General features: G+C 40.0%; 2 protein-coding genes across 2 annotated transcripts in view; both read left to right on the top strand.

The window, feature by feature from the left end:
• Positions 1-6,110: 6,110 nt before the first annotated feature.
• POLR2K (RNA polymerase II, I and III subunit K) lies at positions 6,111-7,507 on the top strand (the record flags this gene model as incomplete). The annotated part of the gene is made up of 3 exons (XM_079533148.1): positions 6,111-6,171; positions 6,887-6,979; positions 7,405-7,507. The coding sequence occupies 3 exons, from the start codon at positions 6,111-6,113 to the stop codon at positions 7,425-7,427; spliced, it is 177 nt and encodes a 58-aa protein (XP_079389274.1). The 3' UTR covers positions 7,428-7,507.
• A 1,592-nt stretch (positions 7,508-9,099) lies between these two features.
• Positions 9,100-24,789, top strand: part of SPAG1 (sperm associated antigen 1) — a gene marked incomplete at both ends in the record, with an annotated part of 36,353 nt that continues 20,663 nt past the window's right edge. Inside the window, 9 exons of the mRNA XM_079533632.1 lie at positions 9,100-9,239; positions 9,761-9,920; positions 11,573-11,698; positions 14,363-14,430; positions 16,720-16,838; positions 17,299-17,404; positions 19,532-19,662; positions 20,743-20,849; positions 23,072-23,234. Coding sequence (XP_079389758.1) covers positions 9,100-9,239; positions 9,761-9,920; positions 11,573-11,698; positions 14,363-14,430; positions 16,720-16,838; positions 17,299-17,404; positions 19,532-19,662; positions 20,743-20,849; positions 23,072-23,234 — 1,120 coding nt within the window. The remainder of the gene's footprint in view (positions 9,240-9,760; positions 9,921-11,572; positions 11,699-14,362; positions 14,431-16,719; positions 16,839-17,298; positions 17,405-19,531; positions 19,663-20,742; positions 20,850-23,071; positions 23,235-24,789) is intronic.

Genomic DNA, 24,789 nt, shown 5'->3' with positions numbered 1-24,789 from the left:
AAACAGCTTCCTGGTCCTTCTGGCAACACTATTTCTTATATAAGCCAGGATGCCATTGGTCTTCTTGGCTACCTGGGCACACATCACTGGCTCATGTTCAGCCAAGTGTCAACTAACACCCTAAGGTTCATTTCTTCTACACAGCCTTCCAGTCATTTTGTTTCATTTTCTACAGTGAGCAGATTGCAATGTCAGTCCAGAGGACCACGACACTTGAGAACAGACTGTGAGAACCTGACATAAAGGTCTGTGAAATCAGACTGATGACAGTATGAAACAAGATTATATTTAAAACAAAGAATGCACCTAATTGAAAAGAATTTTTGCAGAAAAGATGTTAGAAACTAAGACAAATTTGGCCTTGTTCCTTTCCCATATACCTATATAACTACAATATTTTCACCTTACTCTCATATTTCACCTTTGCACTTGTTTTTCCTCATTGCTTTTTACTCATTTCTTGGATAGAGACAAGCTATGCACTCACTTAACAAAATAAGAATGGAGGAAATTCGAAATACTACAACATAAATTTGTAGTACATTTTTGAGTAGCATAAAATTGCAGAGAAAAAAAAGCTTTTTACTGTTGTTGGGATGATCAGAACAGCAGAGTTAAAGAAAAAGCGGCGTTGAAACCTTAAGCAAAAGTAAAAACTACAATGTTGGTGGGCCAACGTCCAGCAGGAGGAGCCTCTGAGCTTCCTATATTGATTTTATCTTTTTTTTTTTTTTTTTTTCTGAAAAATTACAGGGAAACCACTACAGTATGGACAGAGCAGACAGTATCAACTTAAAATTCTTTACAACAGATCCAAGTTTATACCTCAGTTTTTCCATAAACAATTATCACTTTTTAAAATTGAAGTTTAATTAAACACTAGGTCTTGTTTTATTCAGATCTGTAGTACCAAAAGGAGAGAATTTCTTATCTGCTGGACATATACCATTATAGAATGGCATAGTATTTATACCCATAAAAGATAACTAGTTAAACTCGTTAAGACTTGTTTACTGTTTTATAAGGCACTCTCATCAGGAGAAACATTTGACCTACTAGTTTTGATGTAAAAAAAACCAAGCCTTTCCTACTTGAGAATCTTGAAGTAATTGCTGAAAGTGTTAGGCTCCTTTTTAGGCATCAGGAAACAGACAAGCTAGGAAGAACAGACTGGTCGCATAGCAAGGACATATCAAGCCTGTTACAGAGGAAGGAATAAAAGGCATATCTTCCCTTTCAATTTCTTTAATATCTTTTTTCAATTCTGTAGTTTTCAAATTGGCCCACAGGTCAACAGCAAACTTTCTGGCACTTTTCAGAACAAAGTATTTTATGTTCAGAGACCCAAACTAAAGTAAGGGCTGGATTCAGATGCTAGAATTAGAATATCTGACACATCTAGACTTATCCTAAAAAAAGGAGAGGAAAAGAATGTTGTTTACTGGAAAGCAATGTAAATGGCACCTATATCACAGACATGAGTTCTAGAATGGAGTTACCCTGATCTTGATTCTAACTTACATTCCTTGGTAATGCACACTATACAAAGCTGCCTCTAACAAAATGTTTTCTGTACTTTTTTTTGTCACTGTCCATCCTGTTAACCTAACAGATAAAGCTTTGGTGATACAGGACTATTTCATCACATATTTCAATGGAAAACACACTTTGCAATAAAACTGACTTTATCTGAAGTCTCTGCTCTTTGAGCTCCCAGATCTAATGCCATCGATATTTTAGTTCAACCCTTTCTGTCACACAGGGTTAACTTACCCTAATTTGTGAAGCAAGTGGAGATCCTCCACAGCAAATGTATTGAACGCAAAGTACTATTTAACCCCTTACCGACAACCTAAAGTGAGACGGGGCACGAGTGAAAAAGAGGTACAAAAGAAACGTTACCAAGAAGTGGGATAACAGCTGAGAAAGTTTCCCCTCGGTCTTTCACTGTCACATTCACCTACCAGCGATGAGGATAACTGATGCTACCTAGGGAGCAGTATCGGTGTGAGGGGGTTCTCTCAGTCACCTGGGCTGTTGGACACGAACACACAGCTTCACCTCCTTATCTCGCACACCGCTGGGCACAGCAAACCGACCCCAGAACCCCCACCACCGAGAGCAGCCGATGAGGTCGGCGGTGCTCCCTGAGACGAAGGGCGAGGCTGCCCTCCCTGCCAGCCAGCGGGCTGGGGAAGGCGGGGATTCTGCCGCCTCCACAGCTTGCCGCCCGGCTTCGGGGCCCGTTGCCCTTAGTGAGAAGCCGCTTCGCTTCTCTCCACCCACACCGGCTCCTCGCGTGCGGCCACAGCCGCTTTCCCTCGCTTGGGTTTGAACTGCCCGCCTTTACCAACCGCTCCGCGCTGCCGCCCCAGGGGAGCGGCGCGGTTCTGAGGCGAGGGCAGGGCGGGGGCGGCCCGAAGAACGCTGCCTCTAGGAATAAGAACGGCAACAGCTGCGCTCCGCGTTCTCTTCGCACTTTATACTCCAACTCTGCGGCTCCCGCCGCTCCCGGCCCTCCATAAAGCGCCCCGGTGCCGCCCGTCTGCCCGTTCCGTTCAACTGCCCCTCTCAGGAACCGGGCTGAGGAGCTCCCGCTGCTCAGAACCGCTCAGCTCCCGTGGGGCGGGTGGGAGGCACCTCCAGTGGGGAGCCCGAGCCTTCACAAAGCATCATCTGCATCAGGATCTTTAAGCCTGAGTTATAAAGGCACTAATTAATTCACGTCAATTAGCTTACTCGTACCCGACAGCTTAGGAGCTAGATAATCATACACAATTTCTGTTTTTCTTTCCTAGAAAGCTTACGACTTTCTTCCTCCACCAGAAACAGTGCAAGATGAAAGAGGCTTTAAATCGTTGGGCGTCGCTCTGAGAGTAACGCCTCCGCCCTGGGCAGAATGCCGGAGGCTTCCCGTGGTAACGAAGGCTGCGCGGAGCGGGCGGGCTCCATAGCCCTTGGCGCCTCGGGGCTGAGCAGCGGCGCCGTAAGGCGGGCCAGGGGCAGCGCGCGTTGCAGAGCATTCCCTGCCCAGCCGGGGATCGGGTCGCCTTCGTGTACGGGTAAGCGACTGGAGGGTACCTGTAACGAGTAAAAAGATTAGGGATTTTGCCACGTTTCCCCGTTCCATTTTAGAATAAGAATTGAAGAGTTCGGAAATGGAATCCAGGATTTCCCGAAGTGCTTTCGGTAGCAGTTTCACGCGAATCGGAAGAATTTATCTTACGTGTTCACGGAGGAAATGGCCCCTTCTGCGAGGCCGAGGAGCTTTTAAGCGCATATACCAAACGTCCTTTGAGGACCGGCGTTTATCAGCCTGTCTGAACGGGGCTATACCCCGAGGGCGGCGGCGTGAAGCACAAACGGAGAAAGTAATGGACGTTTAAAGACTCCCTCCTCCCCCCCACCGAGAGAACGGTTAAATGATGGATATAATCAAGAGACTGCGTGATTTCCTTGAGACAATCGACTTTTTCATGGCGTATAATTAGTAAGTAGGTTCTAAAGCATCTTCTTGATGCTTTAATCCTTCCGTCAAACCCGTTTTATAATACAAAACGAATGCGGGGAAATACTATCGGCTTTATTCACTAATTTAAATGTCTGGTTACTTCTGGAGCGTTAATTACTTAGTGTCCATCAGCAGAGGAAGGTATCGTTCCGGGATTTTTTTGCTCTCGGCAGTAGCTCCCACCTCCGAGGATCGCAGCGGAGGACAGAGGGCAGCGAGCATCACTGCCGTGCACGTCCCGTTTTCCTTGAAGTGTTTTATTCTGGCACTCAGAAGTTAGATTTAGCTTTATTTTCGCACAGCAGCATGACAAAGCTGGTGAGCAGCCTAGAAATCGTTAGTGTGTTATTAATTTTAGCTTAAATACAAAATGAGGAAAACTGCAAGTATTTATTGTTTCTCAAGTTTATTTTATGTGACTTACAGCTTATCCATCTAGGTGATTTGCTGCTATGAGAGAATTAAATTATAACTGATAAAAGCTTATCGTCTCCCCAGGAAACAATTCTTATTTGACGTTCGGAAAGAGCCATTTCCTTACATCGGGGGATTCTTGAATGATGAACTCGTTTTGTAAATATTGAACAGTATTTGTTAAACACTTTCCAGGCATAAAGCAAAATTCCTACGGACTTGGGGACATGCAACTCCCCCAGGACGCCTGCGGAGCACGATCCTACAAATAGTATTAATATACAGTACCGCGGCTTGTCAGCTTGTTTCAGTGCGGGGATACATGGCACAGCCCACAGGGTACCGAGATTTAGTTGATAGTCATATATCTTAGTTGACAGTCATAGATAAAGAGTTTCTAAGCACGAAAAGGATGGCGAAGTAAAACTCATCGGCAGTAAAACCCTTCACTCGTATGATGAGACCTGTGGCAGGATTTAAGCTAAACACGCAGCTGTCTGCTTTCTCTGTAGGACAAAGAGAAAGGAATTTTTCTCATAGGAAAAGTCGGCGCTCCCGGGTCGCACAGCCCTCTCGTGTATACCTCCCAGCGCCTATATGGTGGCCTGGGAGCATTCTCCTCCTATAGGTCCCTCTTCTCTCAGCGCCAGCTTCAGGCGTTTCCCGCGCTCCCTCTGCCGAGATTCCTCCAGTCGCTAACCGCTGTGAATCCTCCACAGCGCGTAGAGACGGCGGCGCAGGCCCCGCCCCCCGGCGCTGCGCAGTGACGTCATCATTCGGCGCCGAGAGGACGGCTTGGCGTGTGCGGACCAGTGCTGCTTTCGGCTTTTCCCTGCCGGGCTGGCGGTGGTGCTCTTTGTGGTGAGAGGTGAGTGGGGAAAGGTCCGCCCCAGCCCGTTAAGCCCGTTAAAGCCCCTGGGTGTCAGCGGTGAGGAGGCGTGCCTGGCGCTAAACCGAGGCGGGTCTGGGGGGGGGGGGGGCTGCCTGGCGCCGTTGTTTTCAAACGCCAAGGAGTGACTGCCAAAATCTAATTGTAATCTACTGGCACAACGTGACTATATTGCATGTATATTAAGGTTCTACTGTGGTAGCAATAAAGGAAAGCCTTGTTTAAAAGTTACAGCGTTTAATGGATTATCTCGAATTATCTTGAATGAAGTGGCATAATAGGGAGTTTTGCAGGGGGATTTGCCATTTACTGATCAGCCTCTCACCAACAAAGAATGAAATATTTCTGTCATTCTCCAGTTTTCAAGCCAATAGTGCATTTAGATGGGGACAAACTGAAGGTCGGGGAGATGTACTAGGAAATCAAGCAGAAGTGCCCCATAACCAGGCTCAGCAACCTCAAAGAAAAACAAACCCAAATATGAATGTATTTGTATTCTAGCCTAGATTTACACTGGGAGGGGAAAAAAAGAGTGCTTTCTTTCTCTATATGGTCACAACCTCAAAATGTATGTCTGCAGCAGTGCTTCCATGTTAGATTGGGGTTGCTAAAAAATGAAATGTTTATAGAGTAGTTGTCTGATACTGTGAAGGAATACTTGAGTCCAAGTAAGGTTGAACAACCTAAACTATTACAATAAGACGTGAACTGATGTTTGGAGAGTACTACTGGTTATCTAATAGTTGACCAATTGGTAATTCTTTTAGAATTTTCATTGAATTTCTTCTCCCTTGCCTCCGTTTATTCATTTCTTTTTAATGGCTATTATTCTACCTACAGACAGCTCCCAGGATTTCTAATTAATTAGATCAAACAGTGTAAAGGTAGATTGGGGTATCTAGTGCTAGGACAGAGAAAAAAATTAGTTTTGTTTCCAGCAAGGTAAAAACTCTTACCACCAGCAGAAGGAAGGAAAAAAAAAATATTAAGTGAGCATTACTGTTTAAAATTCTCTTTAATATAAAACAATGTGCAGCCTCCATCTTCAGAGCTTTTTGACAGCTGATTGTAAAGACCTGAGCTGACTGTTTTGAGGAGGAAGTTGAACTAGATGAATTTCTGAAGTCTCTTCCAATGTGAATCATCTTACGTAGCATGTATCAACCACAGCTTGAATATTTTTGTATTTATTTTAAAATGTTTTCAATTTCTGTCAACTTCAGATGGAAATACTGAAATATTTATGTAAGTCAACAACAGAAACCATGTATTTTGTTTGTTGTTTTTGTTTAGAACATGGATTCACAGAAGGACGTTCAGCCTCCAAAGCAGCAGCCAATGATTTACATTTGTGGAGGTAAAGAAAAGACGTTAATGATATCTGATACTCTAATAATGAGGAATGCGTGATCATAGTGCTGCAGAGTACAGAAATCTACATAACTGTGTTGTGGATGCTGATGATCCATTAGCATTATGCACTGATGCTCCCACGCGCGTGGACTACCTGTGGATATCGATATGGAAGTCATTCACTAGAACTTCTGTTGCTGTGTGGAGGTCTTGCATCTCTAGAGGATGATAGTGGAACTTTTATTTATTGCATTTAGACACAAGGTTTTTTGGAAATACAGTGTTGTCACTCAACTTTTAGTAATGTGCAGGAGTCAAATTTTCTCTTACCTATATGTAAGTTAACAAAGTGAAAATCGGAGCTTTTGAATAGCCCCTTTAAAGACCTCTGAAAAATTTTTGCTAAGGAAAATAAACTTGGTGTCTGAGAGGGGCTGAGATGAAGGTTTCATTAGTGGAGTTTTGACTGTGGAATGTATTCTGTACAGTAATGTTTAGATAATTTTTAGCAATATGTTTGCCAATCCTTTTTTTTTTTTCTTTCCTCTTAACAGTATACTGATAATTTTGTTACTTACTAAAATTCAGTGCAATTATTTTCTATTGTGCTTTATTTGCCAGTAAAAAGAATTTGACCATTATTATTTCTGAAAGTTATCTGTGCTTTAGCAGTACTGTTTTTGTCCATCCATTGCCATTCTCTTTCTCCATCATATCAGAATGTCATACGGAAAATGAAATAAAGGCAAGAGATCCAATCAGATGCCGAGAATGTGGGTACAGAATAATGTACAAGAAAAGAACAAAAAGATGTATCCTTTTGCAAAGGCAATTGAATGCATTTGGGAAGCTGTGGGGGCAAGGTGCGTAAGAAAACTGAAAATGAGAGTAATGATGCAAGGATCCTTCAAGACCAAAAATCAACACATCAAACTACCATAGGGACATCTCTGGAGTGTAATTCAGCACCTTGTTTTTTGGTACTTTTAGTTTTCCATTTTTTAAGAAAACTACAGTTAATAATCTTGTGTGACATACTGTGAATGTTTGCTATTATACAGCCTTTTAAAAAGGGAAAGTGTTATAGGGTTAATTATCAGAGCATTTCAGAAATTATTTATACAGTTACTTGTGACCTCAGATTTATGCATTCTCTCTTCTCGTTCTCCCTGACCCCTTTCCTCTCCTGGATCTTTTTTGAACTGCAACACATTTTTCTTTAACTGCACAACTCCAGTGGTGGTTTTTGATGCCCGGTGATTTGACCTGAAGATACATTAATTTTATACTTCAGTATTTCTGGCAACTTTGCTCTGTAAATCCATTGGTGTATAAATGCATAATTTTGTGGTTTAAGATATTGAAATATTAAACTTTACTGTATTACTTGTCATACCATCACAATTCTATCTATACTACTTTCAGAAGCGGATTTGTTACTTAAATTTTAATCTGTTAAATTCATTAGTATTGTATTCATTTTTGAGTTAAGTGCTAACCTTGTTTTCACAACTCTTGCCTAAACCTTACTTGTGTTTTAACTCTTTTCAATGTTTTTTGAACTCCTGTGAACTACATAAAATCTTGGTTTGAATAAATCCCAGTGAAGATATATTGAAGGCAACACAAAATCAGGTCTGAAATTTGGATTTGAACTCGACAGGATCCAAATCAGGATAAAAATTATATGTGTAAATGCAAGTTCTCAGACTGCTTTGTGACCTTGCTTGTACTCACCAAAATAAGTAGGTCTGTAGTATAAAGATAAGGTAAAACTGAAATAACATCATTTTGCTTTAGTCGTGAGTCCTTAATAAGAAGTGGTTGTTGTTTTGTACTGATAAGCCCAAACCTTTTGCATCCCTTTACCTGTTCAGAATATTTGCTAAGTGATACTAAAATACCCATTGTGCTGATGTGTCTTAGAAAACACTGCTGCTTTGTGTCTGATGCTAATTCAGCCTGATTAAATGCTTGCAGATCTAAATTTTGATGCTAGTGCTGATGATGCTGTTGAAAGGCAAATGTGTCATTTCACTGCTGTCAGTACGGTATGATACCGCTGCTGGGGAGCCTGCTGCAGAAAGCAGCATTGATGGGTTTTAGTGAGGGTAATGTAAGGTTATGGGCAGTGGTGAGGCTCAAGGCACTTGGAAGAGTATCGGACTGATTTAGACTGAATAAAATACACTGAAAGCAAACCGGTGATGTTTTATGAAACCAGAAACCCAACTGCCATACTTCTGAAGAGAATACCCCGAAGTCAAATCATTTCTAAGACGAAAGAACCTTTTCATTTATCAGTACAATGCTAGAAATTATATTTAATAAAATATAAATTAAAACAGTGGGACGCGTTTCTAATAGCCAGACCGCTACAGCGCTGCAAGCCTAGACATCCCGCGCTGCCAGGGCTCGCCGCACCCCTCAAGCCTATGCGCAGGAGGCGCCTCCTATCCCCGCCCTACACCGCCGCGCCGGTCTCCTCCATCGCTCCGTTGCGCATAGCGCATGCGCAGGCGAGGCGAGCGTCCACGGTGAAGGCCAGGGCTGTTCGGCGTTCGGGCAGGTGGGCGTCGAGGGCTGTCGTGCAGCGCCGTTACCTCCGCACAGAGCCGGAGGGGCTCTGCAGGCGCCTCGCTAGGAGGTGGCTGTGTGGGTTCCCGCGCCTTCTCTGTCGATCACCTCCGCGCCGCCGGCCGCCATGTTGTACATAGCAACGGTTGCTATGTTGCGATTGCTGCTTCTCTCTGTAGACCTCTGAGAAGAGCAAATTGTGTTATCAGGTCTCGAAATCGGAAATTTTTCTTTTGTGGCAATAATTCTATCGCAGATAGTACTTTGTGGCGCAAACACGGCTATTCCTTAAATTAGCATCGCTTCAAAATACATCTAAGTGCCCGGAGATTTTTTTTTCTTTTAATGTTTAGTTATGGGTGATGAGTCAGTAATGTATTCACTGGATCAAGGAACTACTAAAACATATCAAATACCTATTGGTCATCTCGACTACAAGTTCATTGAAAAATGTACAGACGTTCAACACCTGGAAAAGATTCTCAAGGTACTAAGGTAAATGTTATCTTTTCTAAACTTTGTTACTAATTGTATTCCCATTCGATTTCTCTTGATCTCTTTGTGACTTTCCCTTTTAAAAACTTGAAGTTAAAATGTGCTGTGAAAGTAATTGTGTTAAAAGTGTCCAGATGATTAAATGGAGAGTTAGAAATTCAAGTCCTCATTTAACCCATCAAAGAGGTTTGATAAATTATGCCAGCTTTTTCTCAAATTTTGCTACTGCGTTTTTACAGAAGCACATCTTTCCTATTTGTGGCAATATCAAGTGCTATGCCTGTTCCACTTTTGCTGAAAATTACAGTGACATTTTTTATGAGCAACTGGAACTGTGTTTGTATGTCTGCTGGAAAGTGCTTAACTGAAATTTTCTGATCAAAATCAAGGGGTGATAGATTTCAGTTGCAACAGGAAAACAGCACTCTATAGTCACTGTATACAGAAAAATAGGGACGTTTGTGGGGAGTGCAGCATAATTTAGTTCTCTTGTGTAACTTACACATGTGTTCATTTCAAAGGTCTGGTGAAGAGGGATGTTATCCTGACCTGACGTTGTTTTGTGAAAAGCGTATTGAGCATTTAGCTCCAGGGAGCAGAGTTCTCAGAAAAGATAAACCTGCAGCCACAGCAGCTGATTTTACAGCTGAAGAATGGGAAACAATTAATGGTGAACTGATGGTACAGTATGACTCTAGTTTATAGTGGTCAGTAATGTAATCTCTTTGTTTTATCAGTTGTGAGTGGTTGTTCAACCTCATCTTGTGATTAAGTAGAAAGTGATTATTTGATTAACTGAGGTGAGGAAATGATAGAAAGGTTCGTTTGTGGTTTTCTTTTTTCATATTTATTGTGATAATGCTAATGAATCTTTAATACCCGTTATAACTCTACAGAACATATTTGTTTTTTATTATTCATTTGAAAAAGCTCAAAACAATTGCAAACTGCGTATAGGAAAAGCACTTTCCACAATCTGTTCATGAAAGAGCAGATGACTTTTCTATACTGTTCAGTGTAGGAACTGAAGATCTCTTTCTCCAACTGAAAATATTGAAGAGGTTTAGATGGGCATTAGCATTTTAGATTATATTATTTTATCTGAAAAACAGAATCTCTTGTAGTGTCATTCCTCAGTAGCGTGTCTTGCCTGTGATAGAAAATCCAGATGTGTACATTACAGAATCACAGAATTGTAGGGGCTGGAAGGGACCTCCAGAGATCATCGAGTCCAGCCCCCTTGCCAAAACAGGATCCTTACAGTAAGCTGCACACGTAGGCATCCAGGCAGGATTTGAATATCTCCAGAAGAATCCACAACCTCCCTGGGCAGCCTGTTACTGTGCTCTGTCACCCTCGCTGTGCAGAACTTCCTATGCTCCAGTTTATGGCCATTTCCCCTTGTCCTGTCAACACAGACCACTGAAAAGAGCTTAGGCATTGTCCCACACTTAAGATATTTATAAACATTAATAAGGTTCCCTCTCAGGCTTCTTTTCTCAAGGCTGAACAGACCCAGATAACCCCGCCTTTCCTCAAAGGAGAGATGCTTCAGGCCCTTTATCATCTTTGTGGCCCTCTGCTGGACACTCTCCAGGAGATCCCTGTCTTTTTTGTACTGGGGAGCCCAGACCTGGGCAGAGTACTCCAGGTGAGGCCTGCAAAGGGCAGAGTAGAGGGGGAGGATCACCTCCCTTGACCTGGTGGCCACGCTCCTTAAGTAGTGAAGTAATGCTTTTTATGGCCCAGAAACAAATATGCTTTGAATTATGTAGGAGAAAGTGAAGCAGCAAAGCTAATCTTATGAGAAACTAGGCAAAACTATTTTTAAATACATTATATGAAAAGACGGGTGAATGCTTTTTGTTGCTTTCTGAATCGGAAGGGTTAGAGGCAACTTTGTTCATAGCATGTTCTAATCAAATTATGCTATTTCTTTTTGAGACTATTTGTTTCCAGTCTTTTAAGGATGATTCTCCAAGTGCTTCTGAATGATTAGAAGCACTTCTGCTTTTATTTTTGCATGTTTCTCTTATAATGGTTCCCCTTTTTGGACTCTAAAAGATGATAAAGGAAGGTGTACTTGTACTCTGTTCATCATTAAGTTTTCTTGAATTGGCAAAGTTATGAACAGAAATAACCCTTTTAATTTAAGGAACTTAAGCTTATGTTTAAGCTTTTTAAGCTTGATTTTAAGCTTTATTTTTAATCTTCCTCTGAATTGCTTTTCCTTATTAAGAGCTTTGTATTGTAAGGATAGTTGCAGGGTCATTGTAGACTACGATGTGTATCTGTTGTACAGCTTTATGGTATGGATTCTTACTTATTTTCAGAGCTGGGTGGCAGAAATGAATGAAGATGATAATAAGCCACAGGTTTTGAAAACAGGCACATTGCATGAAGGACAAGATAACTTGCCTCCTATTCGTTGTTCCAGCAGCTGTCTTCCTGCTTTCCAGGTATCTCCAATTTTCTAAAACAGTATTTTTACATAAGTATGTTAATTATGTCTTTCTAAGATCAGTAGATTCAGATTTTAAGAAATTCTATCCCTTGAACCTCTAGATTTATTTTATTAACCAGAAAATAAAACCCTTTAAGCTGTCTAGTAAGAAACCAATGCTTAAACAAAGCTGCCTCTTACATACTAGCATGCATCTTGTAATTATCTTTTAATCTTGATAAAGAGTTACTTTCTGAAGCAAATCTTAAACACCCTTTTCTATGTACAGTTCATGTTTCAGTAGTGTTAAACGGTATATACTAGGTTTATTTTGCAGGTTTTTGGTTTTTTTTTACTGGTATGGAGTCATGGGACATATTTTCTACAAATGAATGAAGAGTGAGCTTTATAACAGAATTTCCCTCTCTTACATAATACAGAAGTTTCTGTATTAATAATCCTGTTTCTTTTTCACACTGCCTTGGATTTTGAGGTTACATGTATACTGCAAAATAAAAGAGGATCAGGGAGACAGCTTGATTATTTCTGTTTCTGATTGTCCACATTGCTTAATCATTAGTTTTGCTCACTTTCTCCAGGACAGAACTAAACCACGTTCTAGAAGTATGGGCTTAGAAGTATTCACTTCCATTAAGCAGTGTGGATGAGATTTCAGCAGATGTAGGTTCTTTGCCAAACACAGTACTACAATGCAGGACATGCAACACACATTGCAAGTTTTGTTTTAGGAAACTCCTCTGTGCTGCTATCTATGCAGCCCTCGTATTATTTTGGATATTCCAAATTGAAAAAGGATACTGGTTAGCTGGCTCAGAATAGTAACTTCTATCACAAGGGACCCAGCAGATATCCAAGGACAAGTTTTTGCATCTGAACTAAATCCAGTCTGAGCTCCATTTTTTGGTCCAAAAATTATTCACTGAGCTACAGATGCTGTGGGATCCGTGCGTTGAGAGTTCTAGCAAGAAACATGACAGTGGCAGAGGATTTTTTTAGTTTTCTGCCTATGATACCAAGTACCAGAGAAAAGTTAATGCAGCATGCAAGCATAACCTTTTCCTGAGAGGCTCCTGGATGAGAACAAACGAGAAATTCCTGACTCTGCTGTAGCCATGGTTTGGTTACAATGACCTCAAGAATTTGAGACCTAGCATGTTAAGGATTTTTGAAATTTTGCATCAACACTTCTGCTGTATTCCATTAAAGGACACATTGTAGTGCTCTTGCTGTATTAAAGTTGCATCTGTGTGTAATACGTCGTGAGTTTTCTTCTGAGTTTAACTATATGCTCATTTAAGCAATGTACTTACATTTGAAAAAAACTTTGTAACATACAGAATGCATACATAATGATGTCATTTTCTAGGAAGCCATATTTAGGTTACCTTCTCCAAACATGCATTAATCACTAAACGTGTTTGTCGTTTTGTCTAACTTCTTGAACAACTGAGAACATTATGTATAATTCTGGAGTCACATACTACAGAAGTTTATGTAACCTAGCATTATAGATAGCTGCAAGTGTTTATAGGAAGGCACACATTTGCATTATGTAAATTGAGGTGCTTATATTCAACTGCGGAAGTATTTCCTTGTAACAGTGCCACCACCGGTAAATCTAGTTTAAGAGGTTGCTGCTGCTGGTTTCCTTGGTTCAGTTTATCGCGTGTCACTTGCACTGGTACAGATGTTTAGGGGTTGCACTTTAATCTCTATCAAATTGTTTGAACCCACATAATTGTAAATCTGCAATCCTACAAACAATTACACTGGTCTAACTTGGTGAGAGATGGATTGCAAGGTAAGAGGAGGGTTGAACAAACAGCAAAGCATACATGGGAATGTTTTGAACTGGATGTTCCACAATGGAATCCTGTTTGGAACCACACCTTGTTAAATGTTGGAGTCAACAAGCAGGGAGAGACGTATCAGAAACGGTCTGGCAAAGGGGGAAAAGATGCCAAAGGTGACAGCTATGGAAATATGTTCCACTGGAATAGGAGATGGGTTGCAATATATGCCTGGTGAGTCAGTTATTGTGGTGGACTGTTGAAGGATAAATTATCCTAAGGATAAATTCTAGGTGAGGCAAATACCAGTGGTGGACTTGTCTAAAAGTAAGAATGAGCATAAATCATCTTGGAAATTAGCTCAGTTGGAATGAGTCAAAGAAGTATAAAGATGCTATCTAAAAGTCAAAGCAAATGTCCATTTTATGCTTGTTTGGAAGCCTCCAGAGGATCTGAGAAACTGTGCATTGCATTCTCTTGGGAATGGCATGCCTAAAATGAGGTTAGTGATTCAATCTCAGCATTAAACATCTCATTACAGAGGCGGAGTTTCCAGAGTAAATAAAGTTCCTTGCTGTGTTGAAAATACAGTTTGGAAGATGGCAGTTCAGTATACTTTTTAGAAAGAGCAGTGTCCTGTGTGAAAAAATTTATCCAGTGCCTCGTGGATAACAGGATGTGTAACAGGGCAGTGCAGAGAAAGTCTGATTACAAATGCATAAAGATGTTCATTAAAGCTACACAAATTAAATATTCAAGACTGCTGAAATTAGTCATGACTGTTAATTAGTAGGGATATCTATTACAGAAAAAAAAAGTGTGTTTTTTCTTTTGGAAATCATGTTATAGGCTGGCTGTTTCTTTTTCAGAATGAAAAGTTCCAAAACAAACAAAGAAATAAGAAAAATATACCACGGGATTACAGTGAATGGGATAAGTATGTCAAATCCTTTATATTTTTATATTTTAATTTTGATTAACTCTTACTTACTTTATAATGAAACACAGTGGTTTGTTTGGTTTTTTAAAAGCATTGTCCAGAAACACAGTATTAAGGTTAGTTTTTCAGGAAACTGTTTCAATGAAACTTAGGTTTTCCATAACAGTTCTGTTAAATTGCAAATGATGCACTGTGGTGCTACCAACTGAAAGGAAGTTAGTCGGTATTTCTTCTGTCCAAGTGGTGTGAAATATAATGAGTCAACAGAAAAATACAGATAAAATGTGATTTTGTTTAATATTTCTTCTTTTTTTTTTTTTTAAACATTCAAAATATAAAGCCTGTGGAGGTACCTAAAGCAGGAAATTAAAGATAGCTTAATTTATCACATTTTCAAAATGAAATAATGGTGACACATCACAGATTGATGCCCCCAAATTATTGCATGTGAAGGAGGTACACTTCTGTGTTATGGACAGTAGCAGCTTCCCTGCAGCTCTTTAAATGGTGCTGTAGAATCACAGAGTCGTAGAATCAGACTGAAGATATTTCCAGTGCTCTTGGTGGGGAGCTTAATCTAGAGACAGTGAGGTTGTTGAGGAAAATTTTTAATATCTCACTCTGCCACCAAAAAAACTCTACAGAAATCCTGTCTGCTTAAGACCTGCATGTAGTATATTATCATAGGATCACAGAATTATTGAGTTGCTCGGGTTGGAAAAGATCTTGAAGATCATCAAGTCCAACCATGACCTAACCATACTACCCTAACTAACAACATTCTGTTAAACCACGTCCCTGAGCACCACATCCACATGGTTTTTAAACACATCCAGGGATGGTGATTCAACCACCTCCCTGGGGAGCCCATTCCAGTGCTTAACAACCCTTCTGTAAAGAGGTGTTTCCTGATATCCAACCTAAACTTACCCTGGCACAACTTGAGGCCATTTTCCCTCATCCTGTCACCTGTCACCAGTGAGAAGAGACCAACCCTGCTTTTGCTGTAAGCACCTTTCAGGTATTGGGAGAGAGCAATAAGGTCTCCCCTCAGCCTCCTTTTCCCCAGACTAAACAGCCACAGTTCCTTCAGTTGCTACCTGTAGGGCACATTCTCCAAGCCCTTGTCATGAATATGCGCTCCAAAAACTGTGGCCTTCCTGCTCAAAGGTGGTTAAATAAGCAGGTTATCAAAATCATTTCTGCAACAATTTATTTTTCATCCTTTTTTACTCTGTATCATTTGAAGTAATCATTTTTTAATATTACTTGCAATTTTATGTATGTGCTCAACCTTTGTCCTTTAACATGCTGATAATAATGGATTTTCCTGTATATAGGAAATAGTTTAGATTATATGGGTACACTGAAGCAGAAGTTGTTTAGACTATCCCTGACCAAGAAAGTTTTTACTTATTTAAAAATCATTGTTTTGAAGTGTAATTAATTTATAATGAAAAAGTGAAAGTAGTGAAAGATCAGATTTAAAAGGGAGCACAGTTAGTCTTACCTGAAGAGGTTTTGAATTGTGTAATTTTTCTGAATGATGTCCCATTTCAGAAATAAATTATTCAGGTTGTTGAGATTATTGTGAAAAACAAAGCTATTTTCCATTGAGTCAGAAGTAGAGAAGCGGTGTAGCGTAGGAATTGGTTACTATGTATTTGTTTTGTAGGATTACAGCAGCAATGTTTATTCAGTATAAATTCCGAAGCACTTTTCAGAAGCTACCGCAGACCTTAGAAATATCTGAGACTGTTTGGAAACCTCTCTCAAGTTTATGCTGTTAGTCACGTTGAAGCTGTGTATTCAGTGTTTTCAATAAAGGTTAATACAGATATTTGACAGGACTGGAATTGAGCCTGAAGATGCAGTTTTCATAAATTTCACCTGCCTTTGTTTGGAGGTGGTGAGGAGGGGGAGGCAGACATTTTGCTGATTTTTAGTTACTTGTTTTTGTTTGTTTTAAACAAGAAGGGAGGATGAAGGAATATTTGTTTTATTGTTTAAATGCATGTATGTTTACATACATTTGTGCACCTGTGTGTACATATATGTATGTATGTATATTTGTGTGTGTGTGCACATAGATATGGGAAAAACAAACAATAACACAAGGAAAGGAGGTAAGACTAGACATTTTTTACCAAACAAGTAATGAGTAATTGATCGCTGCCTTTATGCCTGCTTAGCTTTGGTTTATAATGGAAAAACTGCACGCCGTTCTGAAAATAGAGGACTTTTCTTCTGCAACATTGTTGTATTTGTTATTTGTGTTAACTTAAGGTTCGATGTGGAAAAGGAGTGTTCTAAAATTGATGAAAGCAGTGAAGAAAATAACTCAAAAGCAAGATTCTCTATTAGACCGAGTCTACCTCTAATTGAAAAGAAAATAAACACAACTGGTAATGTCCTAAAGCATATTTTTTAATTTTCTTTGACTGTAGTACTCTGTTGTCAAATGTGAATACAAATCAAATTGTATTATAGAGATGTCTTTATTTTTCAGTACCTAGAGTTGCTAAAATTTCGTAGAAGTTCATGTTTAAAAATATAATATCGTTGTCTTAATAATTGCTTAAAATATTTTAACGTGCTTAGGTTGAGAGAGCTAAGTTAAAATATAAAGCGCACTTCTGCTGCTATGATCCACTGCTAGAGGTTAACCAATTCATCTTGTGTTCAGAATGTGTCATCAGAGGGATCTAGGTTTTTATTGTAGAAATTACAAGGCAATTCTGTCTTTTTATAATTCAGGTTCTTTTAAAAATAATGAATATAACATTCAAAGTATTTTAGCTGACAGTATTTTGGTTGCATCTGTGCAAACTGGTGGTTGTAACAAGTATAAATACCTTCTTGTAGGCATGACAAAGAAAGAGAAGATCTTTATTGCTACTCGGGAAAAAGAAAAGGGCAATGAAGCCTTTGCCAGTGGGGATTATGTGGAAGCAGTGACATACTACACTCGGTGAGTAAGCAGCTCGTTCCTTTATTTTAATAACATTTACCTGTGAGCATTGTTTTGATAGCTATGGTGACAATTAGATTATTTTCAACAGGGTGAAAGGATTTTACAGAAGAATCCTTATAGCACTGTTGCATCCTGATTCTAATATTTATTTATCGAGAAGATAGATCAGATAGATTTATTTTTAAAAACTGACTTAATAACCTGTGCTTAGGAGAAAGAAAAATAATTGTGTGCAACTTAAGCATAACTGTGTAATTAGTAGCAGTCCAAGGAAAAGCATATCATCTCAGTTTCTGCTGGGACAGAATTGTCTGGCAGGATGCTGTGTTTTGGTTCTAGGAGAAGAACAATGCTGATAATTCACCAGTGTTTATAGCTGCTGCTAAGCAGTGTTGTACAGAGCCAAGGCCACTCTTATCAAAGGGCCCACAGATCTGGGAAGGAACAGAATGAGGACAGCTGGCTTTAACAGGCCAAAGGGATATTCCATGCCATATGGCATCAAGCAGAAGGTGTTTTGGAGGGGATGGGAGTTCATCTTGCTCTCTTCTGCTGCTCATAGGCTAACTGGGCATGGGTTGGGAGATTGTGAACAATTGCTTGTGCATCACCTATCATAAACATTTATATATATGCGTGTATATGTCATAACTGTTATCCATTTCTCTATCTTAGTACGTAGTTTTATCTCAGCCCATGAGTTCTACTTTGTTTTTCTGGATCCTCTCCCCCATCCTGCTGGGAGGGAAGGGAGGGAGAGAACAACGGTGTGGTGCTCAGCTTAAACCACAATTTATGTAGGCACTGGATTAAAAAAATGCCAACTGAATCTTGCCTTTATTAGTGCTGTATTCTATTTCTAGTCCAGGATTTTGCATTTGCTGTTATTTCTTGGGGTTTTTTTTTTTTTTTTTTTTTTTTTTGAGCTTACTGTGAAGTTTGTCAGCTTGTTTCTCTGGCTTGTTAAAGCCTTTCTTGTCTGGAGTTCAGCTCTCTGCTGTATTATGGACTGTCCCCCTGCAGCTGTGTATCAGCGAGGAGCTTCCTGGGAGAGCCTTCTGTTCCGTCTTAGAGATGGTGGTGTTAAGTTGTATTGGGCCTGCAGGGGGGCCTCTAATAACTGGTCGCCAGTTGAACTTCATATGTCTTGTCACACTTCTTCGAGCTCAACAGTCCAGTTAGTTTTCTTTCTACTTTATTGCCCACTTAGGTAGTCCACATTTTACCTATTTGGCCATGAGGATACTGTTGCTTGCTTCGAGAATCTTAAACTCTACTATGTCATGGCTGCTGCAGCCAAGGTGCCCAGGTGACCCAAAAGGCCAGTAACATCTTAGCCTGTAACAGAAATAGTGTAGGTAGCAGGACTAGAGAAGTGATTGTCCATTTGTATGAAGCACAGGTGAAAGTGCATTTTGAAGATTGTGTTCAGTTTTGGGCCCATCATTACAAGAAGGACACGGAGTTGCTCCAGCATGTGCAGAGAACAGCAGTGAAGCTGGTAAAGGGACTAGAAAACAGGACTTACACTCCCTTTTGACTGAGGAAATGGCACTGTTTCATCTGGAGAAAAGGAGGGTGTGGGGAGCCTTCATTCTCTGCAGCTACCTGAAAGGAAGGTTGCAGCGAAGTGGGTGTTGGTCTCTTTTCTCAGGTGACACATGGTAGGGCAAGAGGAAATGATCTCAAGTTGCTCCAGGGAAGGTTTAGATTGGGTGCTATTTATTGGTGTTATTTATTCATGGAGAGGGTGAGCAAGCATTGGAACAGGCTGCCCCACTGGTTTAATGATGAGACTGTTAGGTAGGTCAGGTTGATGGCTGGATTTGGTGATCTTGAAGGTCTTTTCCAACCTAATTGATTCTATGATTTTTGATACTCTGAAGGTATCATTTGACAGTTTGGCTTGAATCAATATGGATGAGCAGTGGGAGCCCTGAAGATAGTAAACATAGTTGGTGGATTATCGTCTCTGTTGTTGCCAGAAGAAGTCCCTAACCACTTTGATTAAATTAGTATCAGCATTAATGTTGTAACAATACTGTTTACAGATTCCAATAGTACATTGCTTCTATATTCAGACTTCCTAATGATGGGCCCAGCATGATCAATATTCTTTTGCAGGAGTATATCTGTGCTACCCACTGTAGCTGCATACAATAACAAAGCTCAAGCAGAAATCAAACTTCAAGACTGGGACAGTGCTTTGCAGGATTGTGAGAAGGTGCTAGATATGGAACCTGGCAATGTAAAAGGTAGAGTTAAATATAAATGTGTCTTTCTATGTATTACTTTATTCCTAGCAAATAAAATTGTTATTTGTATCCATTCATGTTGTTAGTTGCTTTCACTGAGTGGAGTTCCAAGTATGAAGAAGAAGGAAATTAGCTTCCCAAAGTAATTTCGACAGTATTGTGGAAGTCAGGGAAGTTTTAAGCAGTCTACTCTGTTGTTCCATGATGGCTATTCTTATGCAACAGTGTGGAGCTAACTTCTGTTTTTTATATTATAAGTATATACCCTCTTATATTTGTGCAGTTGTTTACATAGTACCTATACTGCAGCATTAATTATCTTAAAAGCAACATGAAAACAATGAAAGTTGCTGGTTTAATCCTTTCTTAAGGTAAAGGCTTGAGTGCAGCTAACTGTATTTGCACGTGAGGAGTGGACAAATTGGAAAAACGTGAAAAGATGCTTCACAGTGAAGCTGGTGAGGGGTCTGGAACAGAAGTCCTGTGAGGAGCAGCTGAAGGAGTTGGGATTGTTCAGTCTGGAGAAGAGGAGGCTCAGAGAATCTTATTGGTCTCTACAACTGTCTGAAAGGAGGTTGTGGTGAGGCAGGGGTCGGCCTCTTCTCCTGCGTAACTAGCGATGGGACGAGAGGGAACAGCGTCAAGTTCCTCCAGGGGAGGTTCAGGTTGGATATTAGGAAAAATTTCTTCTCCAGAAGAGTGGTCAGACACTGGAATATGCTGCCTGGGGAGATGATGGGGTCACCAATTCTGGATGTGTTCAAGAAACATGTAGATGTTGCACTGAGGGACATGGCTTGGTGGGAAATATTGGTGGTAGGTGGATGGTTGGACTGGATGATATTTGAGGTCTTTTCAAATCTTGGTGATTCTATGATTCACAAGTCATGATTCTTATCTCAAAAGATGTCATGAAATCAGATTGCTAAAAACAGTGAAGAGAATCAGTAAGCCACTCATTATGAAGCAAATGCAGTAAACTTTAGAAATTGTTCTACACTTCATATTTACAGAAAAATAATGAATAGTTTTTCACTTTATGCTTTAAAAATTTATGTAATACATGCTGTTCCTTTGTAGCTCTGTTGCGCCGTGCCACTGTTTACAATCAGCTGAAGAATTACCAGGCAGCTATGAGAGATCTGAACACAGTACTGTGCATTGAACCAGAAAATGCTGTAGCTAAGGTAAAGATAAGTGACTTGCATATGACTTGAAAAATGTTGTAGGCAGTTGCAGAATAGTGCTTATCATTTATATTATTTGATTTGAATCTTAAGTTTGAGGACACAATTATCTACTGTGCCAGTGATGAGTTTCCTAAGAGCACTTAGGTGCTTGTGGTAGAAAGTTGGTACCTGAATGTGACCAAATCTTCTCATACTTAGTTGTGAGAACCTGTAGGTGCTGAAGTCTTTTGTATTAAAGTAATCCAGGTGCCTGCCATATAGCTGCTGAACAGGCTCACAGTGTTAGTGCATTGGCTAAAATTTCTGTCAAAAAGATCCATTGGGATAAATACACTTGAACACTTTGATATGTAATTCACAAGAAGAATTCAAAAGAGAGGCCAGACATTTTATTGTTGCGGTGGTAAAGCTAACCTGAAAGGAGAAGACCTAAGTTCTGTCTTTACTTCATTGTGTTCAATGTTATGAATCTCATTTCTCGTCTGCAGGCTGGGAAAAAAACAAACAAACCAACCTTGCATACTTTATGAATAGGCACCTAGGAGAGCAGGATGCTTTATTTGAAAGCTCAGTGTCAGGATGTGGTCCTTGTACAACTACTACTTCAGCTACTTAGGATGAGATTGGTTCTTGTCATTTCATCGGTATTTTCTCACGGGTGATTTACGGCTTTGAATATGGATATCACCTGCCCTGAGAGTTTTCAGTACTGGGCAATTTTGATACTAAGCTGCAATTGGTTTGTCCATCATGCTGCTACCCCTCAGTTTTGGGGAATTGTCTCATCACGTGAATTCTATTTGGTTCTTACTGTTGGCACATTCTAAAACGCTAGCAGCTTGCTGATTGCTTCTTCTTTCTGTGGAGTTACTTGACCACTGCTATTGCTTCCACCAGAAAAGTCAGAGAGATCTAAGCCTATATGTCATATTAACAACCTTTGCATTCATGCCTGTTCTTGCAGATAACATCTTAGCAAGAACAATTCACATTAGTAGTGTGACTAGCTCCAGAGTTTGCATCAACCAAGGAATCTACTTACCTGCTTCTTTATCTTTTCAAACACATCTGTCTTGATTGCTAAAAGAGCTCTTTTGCTTTTTGTTTTATCCTTTATAACACTGAACTTCTCAGTCTATACTGACAAACTCCTCAGAAGTCTTTGTGCAAAGGCTGTGCTGAGACTTCTGATAATGGTATTCATTGTGAATATGCTCTTCAGAGATCCAAAAGCAGTGGTAACTCAGCTGAGTAATGCTTCTTATTGCTGAAACAATATCGGTTCTTTGTCCTTATCTGTGCCAGCTCTTCTGCCTTGACTGAGACACCTAGAGGTGATACAGTGCTTGGCAGGACGTGTTTTTCAGTTCCTTTTTACTAGAAGGATCCTCAAAACCCTCTTGAGCTAAACAGTATGTAGAACACAAACAACATGAATGTTTAAATGCAGAGTCACTGAAAGAAAGGTACATTGCATGTCAGTAACAGGAATTTTTCAATGAATCTTGGCTTTTTCCTGTCCTTGTTTATCTTTTTCTTGTTGAAGTGAGTACTGAAACAGCACTTCTTTGTACAGCACTGAATACAAAACCAGAAGGTGCTTAATATTAGGTGTATTTACTCTGTTCTGAAAGTGCGAAGTGTTGTTGGGGCATTTTTTTTTTACTAATCCAAAAATATTTAAGGAATGAGAAACCTTCTGTCTAATTTGTAGATGTTATTACAAGAGAAACAAAACTTTTCATTATTCAGCAGTGTCCTGCTACACTAAGAAGTTGTTACCTCTTGTGGTTCTATTTCTGTCGGTTACATTAGTCCATCAAATATCCACCAGACACTGAGTTCTCCATAGCATAAGCACTGATAATCTGGTTTTAGACTTTTTCAGAGGCTCTACAAAGCCTATTTTCAGTGTGGCTTTTCTGAGTAGACCATGCCAGATATCATCATAGCATGATGTGTTTATTCAGCTATTCGGTTACACTTAAGAAAAGAAAGATACATATTTACTTAGGTGCTTTATTCTGAGTTTCAAAGAGGCAGAAATTCAGTGTTAATCATGATTTTGATACTGACTGAAAAGTCATGTTTATTTTCTCTGGTTTTATATTGATAGCATTTATCTGGATAATTCGTCAGGATCTTTTGTATATTACTTAACAGAATGCGTTTTCTAGAAATAAAGGCTTTTGCTGTTACTGTTTATTTTTCTATTGCAGAAAAATCTGCTAGAGATTGAAAAGAAACTGAAAGAATTAAAGCCTGGATCTAAGAGCGAAGGCAGAGGAAAAAGAATACTTATTCAAGATATAGAGGATTCAGAAGGTGATGAAGAAAGAGGGGAAAATGCAGAAGAATGTGGAAGAAGCAGCAGAGATAGAAGTAATGTCATATCATTTCCTATTAATTTCAGTCTGAAGAAAAAGATTAAAATTACATTCACTGCTTAAAGTAGGCCTGAATGTATTGGGGTGTGATTGACTGCAGCACTGCTGAGGTGAGGCTGCTGGCATAGTTGGAACTCTTGGCTTCAGGAGAAAGTAAGGCAACAGCAGCCATTGAGACTTGTGCTGTCAAGTTGTTTGGGGTTCAGCTGCATGTCTGGACTCCAGCATGCCACAGAAAAACATCTTTGGGTTGGTTTCCACACTTTTTATTGGTACTTCAAGGTAATTTGGCAAGACAGCCGTGGCTTTTCTGTTTTCCACAGCCTATGTAACTCTGTACCTTGAAATTAATTCAGTCTGTTGTTTTTTCAGTTACCCAAATGTTCTACTTACATGCGAATTACAGACTGTAAAGGCTGATTTAATAATGCACTATTTGCACAAGAGTTTAGGGAAAATATATCCTCAAAATGAGTTGTTATCCACTAAGTCTTCTCAGCAAATACCTTGGAAGAAAGGATGGATCATATCCCTAGCCCTACACATCAGTTAATTGAGGGTTGCTTTCCATTGGCAGTATTCAGATGACTAAGTGTCTTTTAGTTCCACAGGAAGACTCCCATCTCTCATCTGATGAAAGGTTAGGCTTTTAAACATAGGGAAGTTTGTCGACTGACATCAGTGTCATGTGTGTTCATGTTATATATTTAAGTTTATTTGAGATTAAGGTGGCAAGCATCTTCATAGATTACTGTGTACTTTCACACAGAAACGGAGAATCACACGGAATTGTCGGGGCTGGATGGGACCTCTGGACATCGCCCAGTCCAATCCCCTGCTACAGCAGGATGCCTACAGTAGATCTCAAGTGACAGCATCCAAATGGGCTTTGAATACCACCAGAGAAGGAGAGTCCACAGCCCCTCTGGGGAGCCTGTCTGTCCCACTGCTCTGTCACCCTCACAGTAATGAATTTCATCCTTGTGTTTGTCCAGAACTTCTTGTGTTCCAGTTTGTGTCTATTGCCCCTCGTCCTGTCGCTGGGCACCACAGAAGTCTGGCCCCGTCCACTTCACTCCTGCACTTCAGATATTTACAAACAGTGATGAGATCACATCTCAGCCTCCCCTTCTGCAGGCTGAACAGCCCCAGGGCTCTCAGCTATTCTTTGTGCAGGAGATGCTCCAGGCCCCTAAACATCTGTGTAGCTTTGTAGTTTTAAAGTTTTAAGTTTGTTTTAAAGTACATCTGGAAACAAATACGAAGTCAATTTAATTATTGAATAAATTTGATATCTTCTGTCAATAGCAGTAAGTAGACTAAGCATCTTAATCGTCTAGATTTACTTTCTATGTGATATTAAATTTACTTGCTAGTACCAGCTTAAGGTCCTTGTCATTATGACAGTACCAATCAGGTGTCTCTAACATGATTTGGAACCATTCTTAGATTGAAGAACATCTTCATATATCAGTCTTCTGTCTTGTGACCTTGTTTTCTTTAACAAAATTGTTCTTCATGGAGGGATGTTGTTTAGGATTTGATCGGGA

Source organism: Tetrao urogallus (assembly GCF_951394365.1).
Source record: "Tetrao urogallus genome assembly, chromosome: 3".
In the NCBI taxonomy this organism is placed as follows: domain Eukaryota; kingdom Metazoa; phylum Chordata; class Aves; order Galliformes; family Phasianidae; genus Tetrao; species Tetrao urogallus.
Note: the sequence above shows the minus strand (reverse complement) of the source record. Positions and strands in the feature narration are given on the sequence as shown.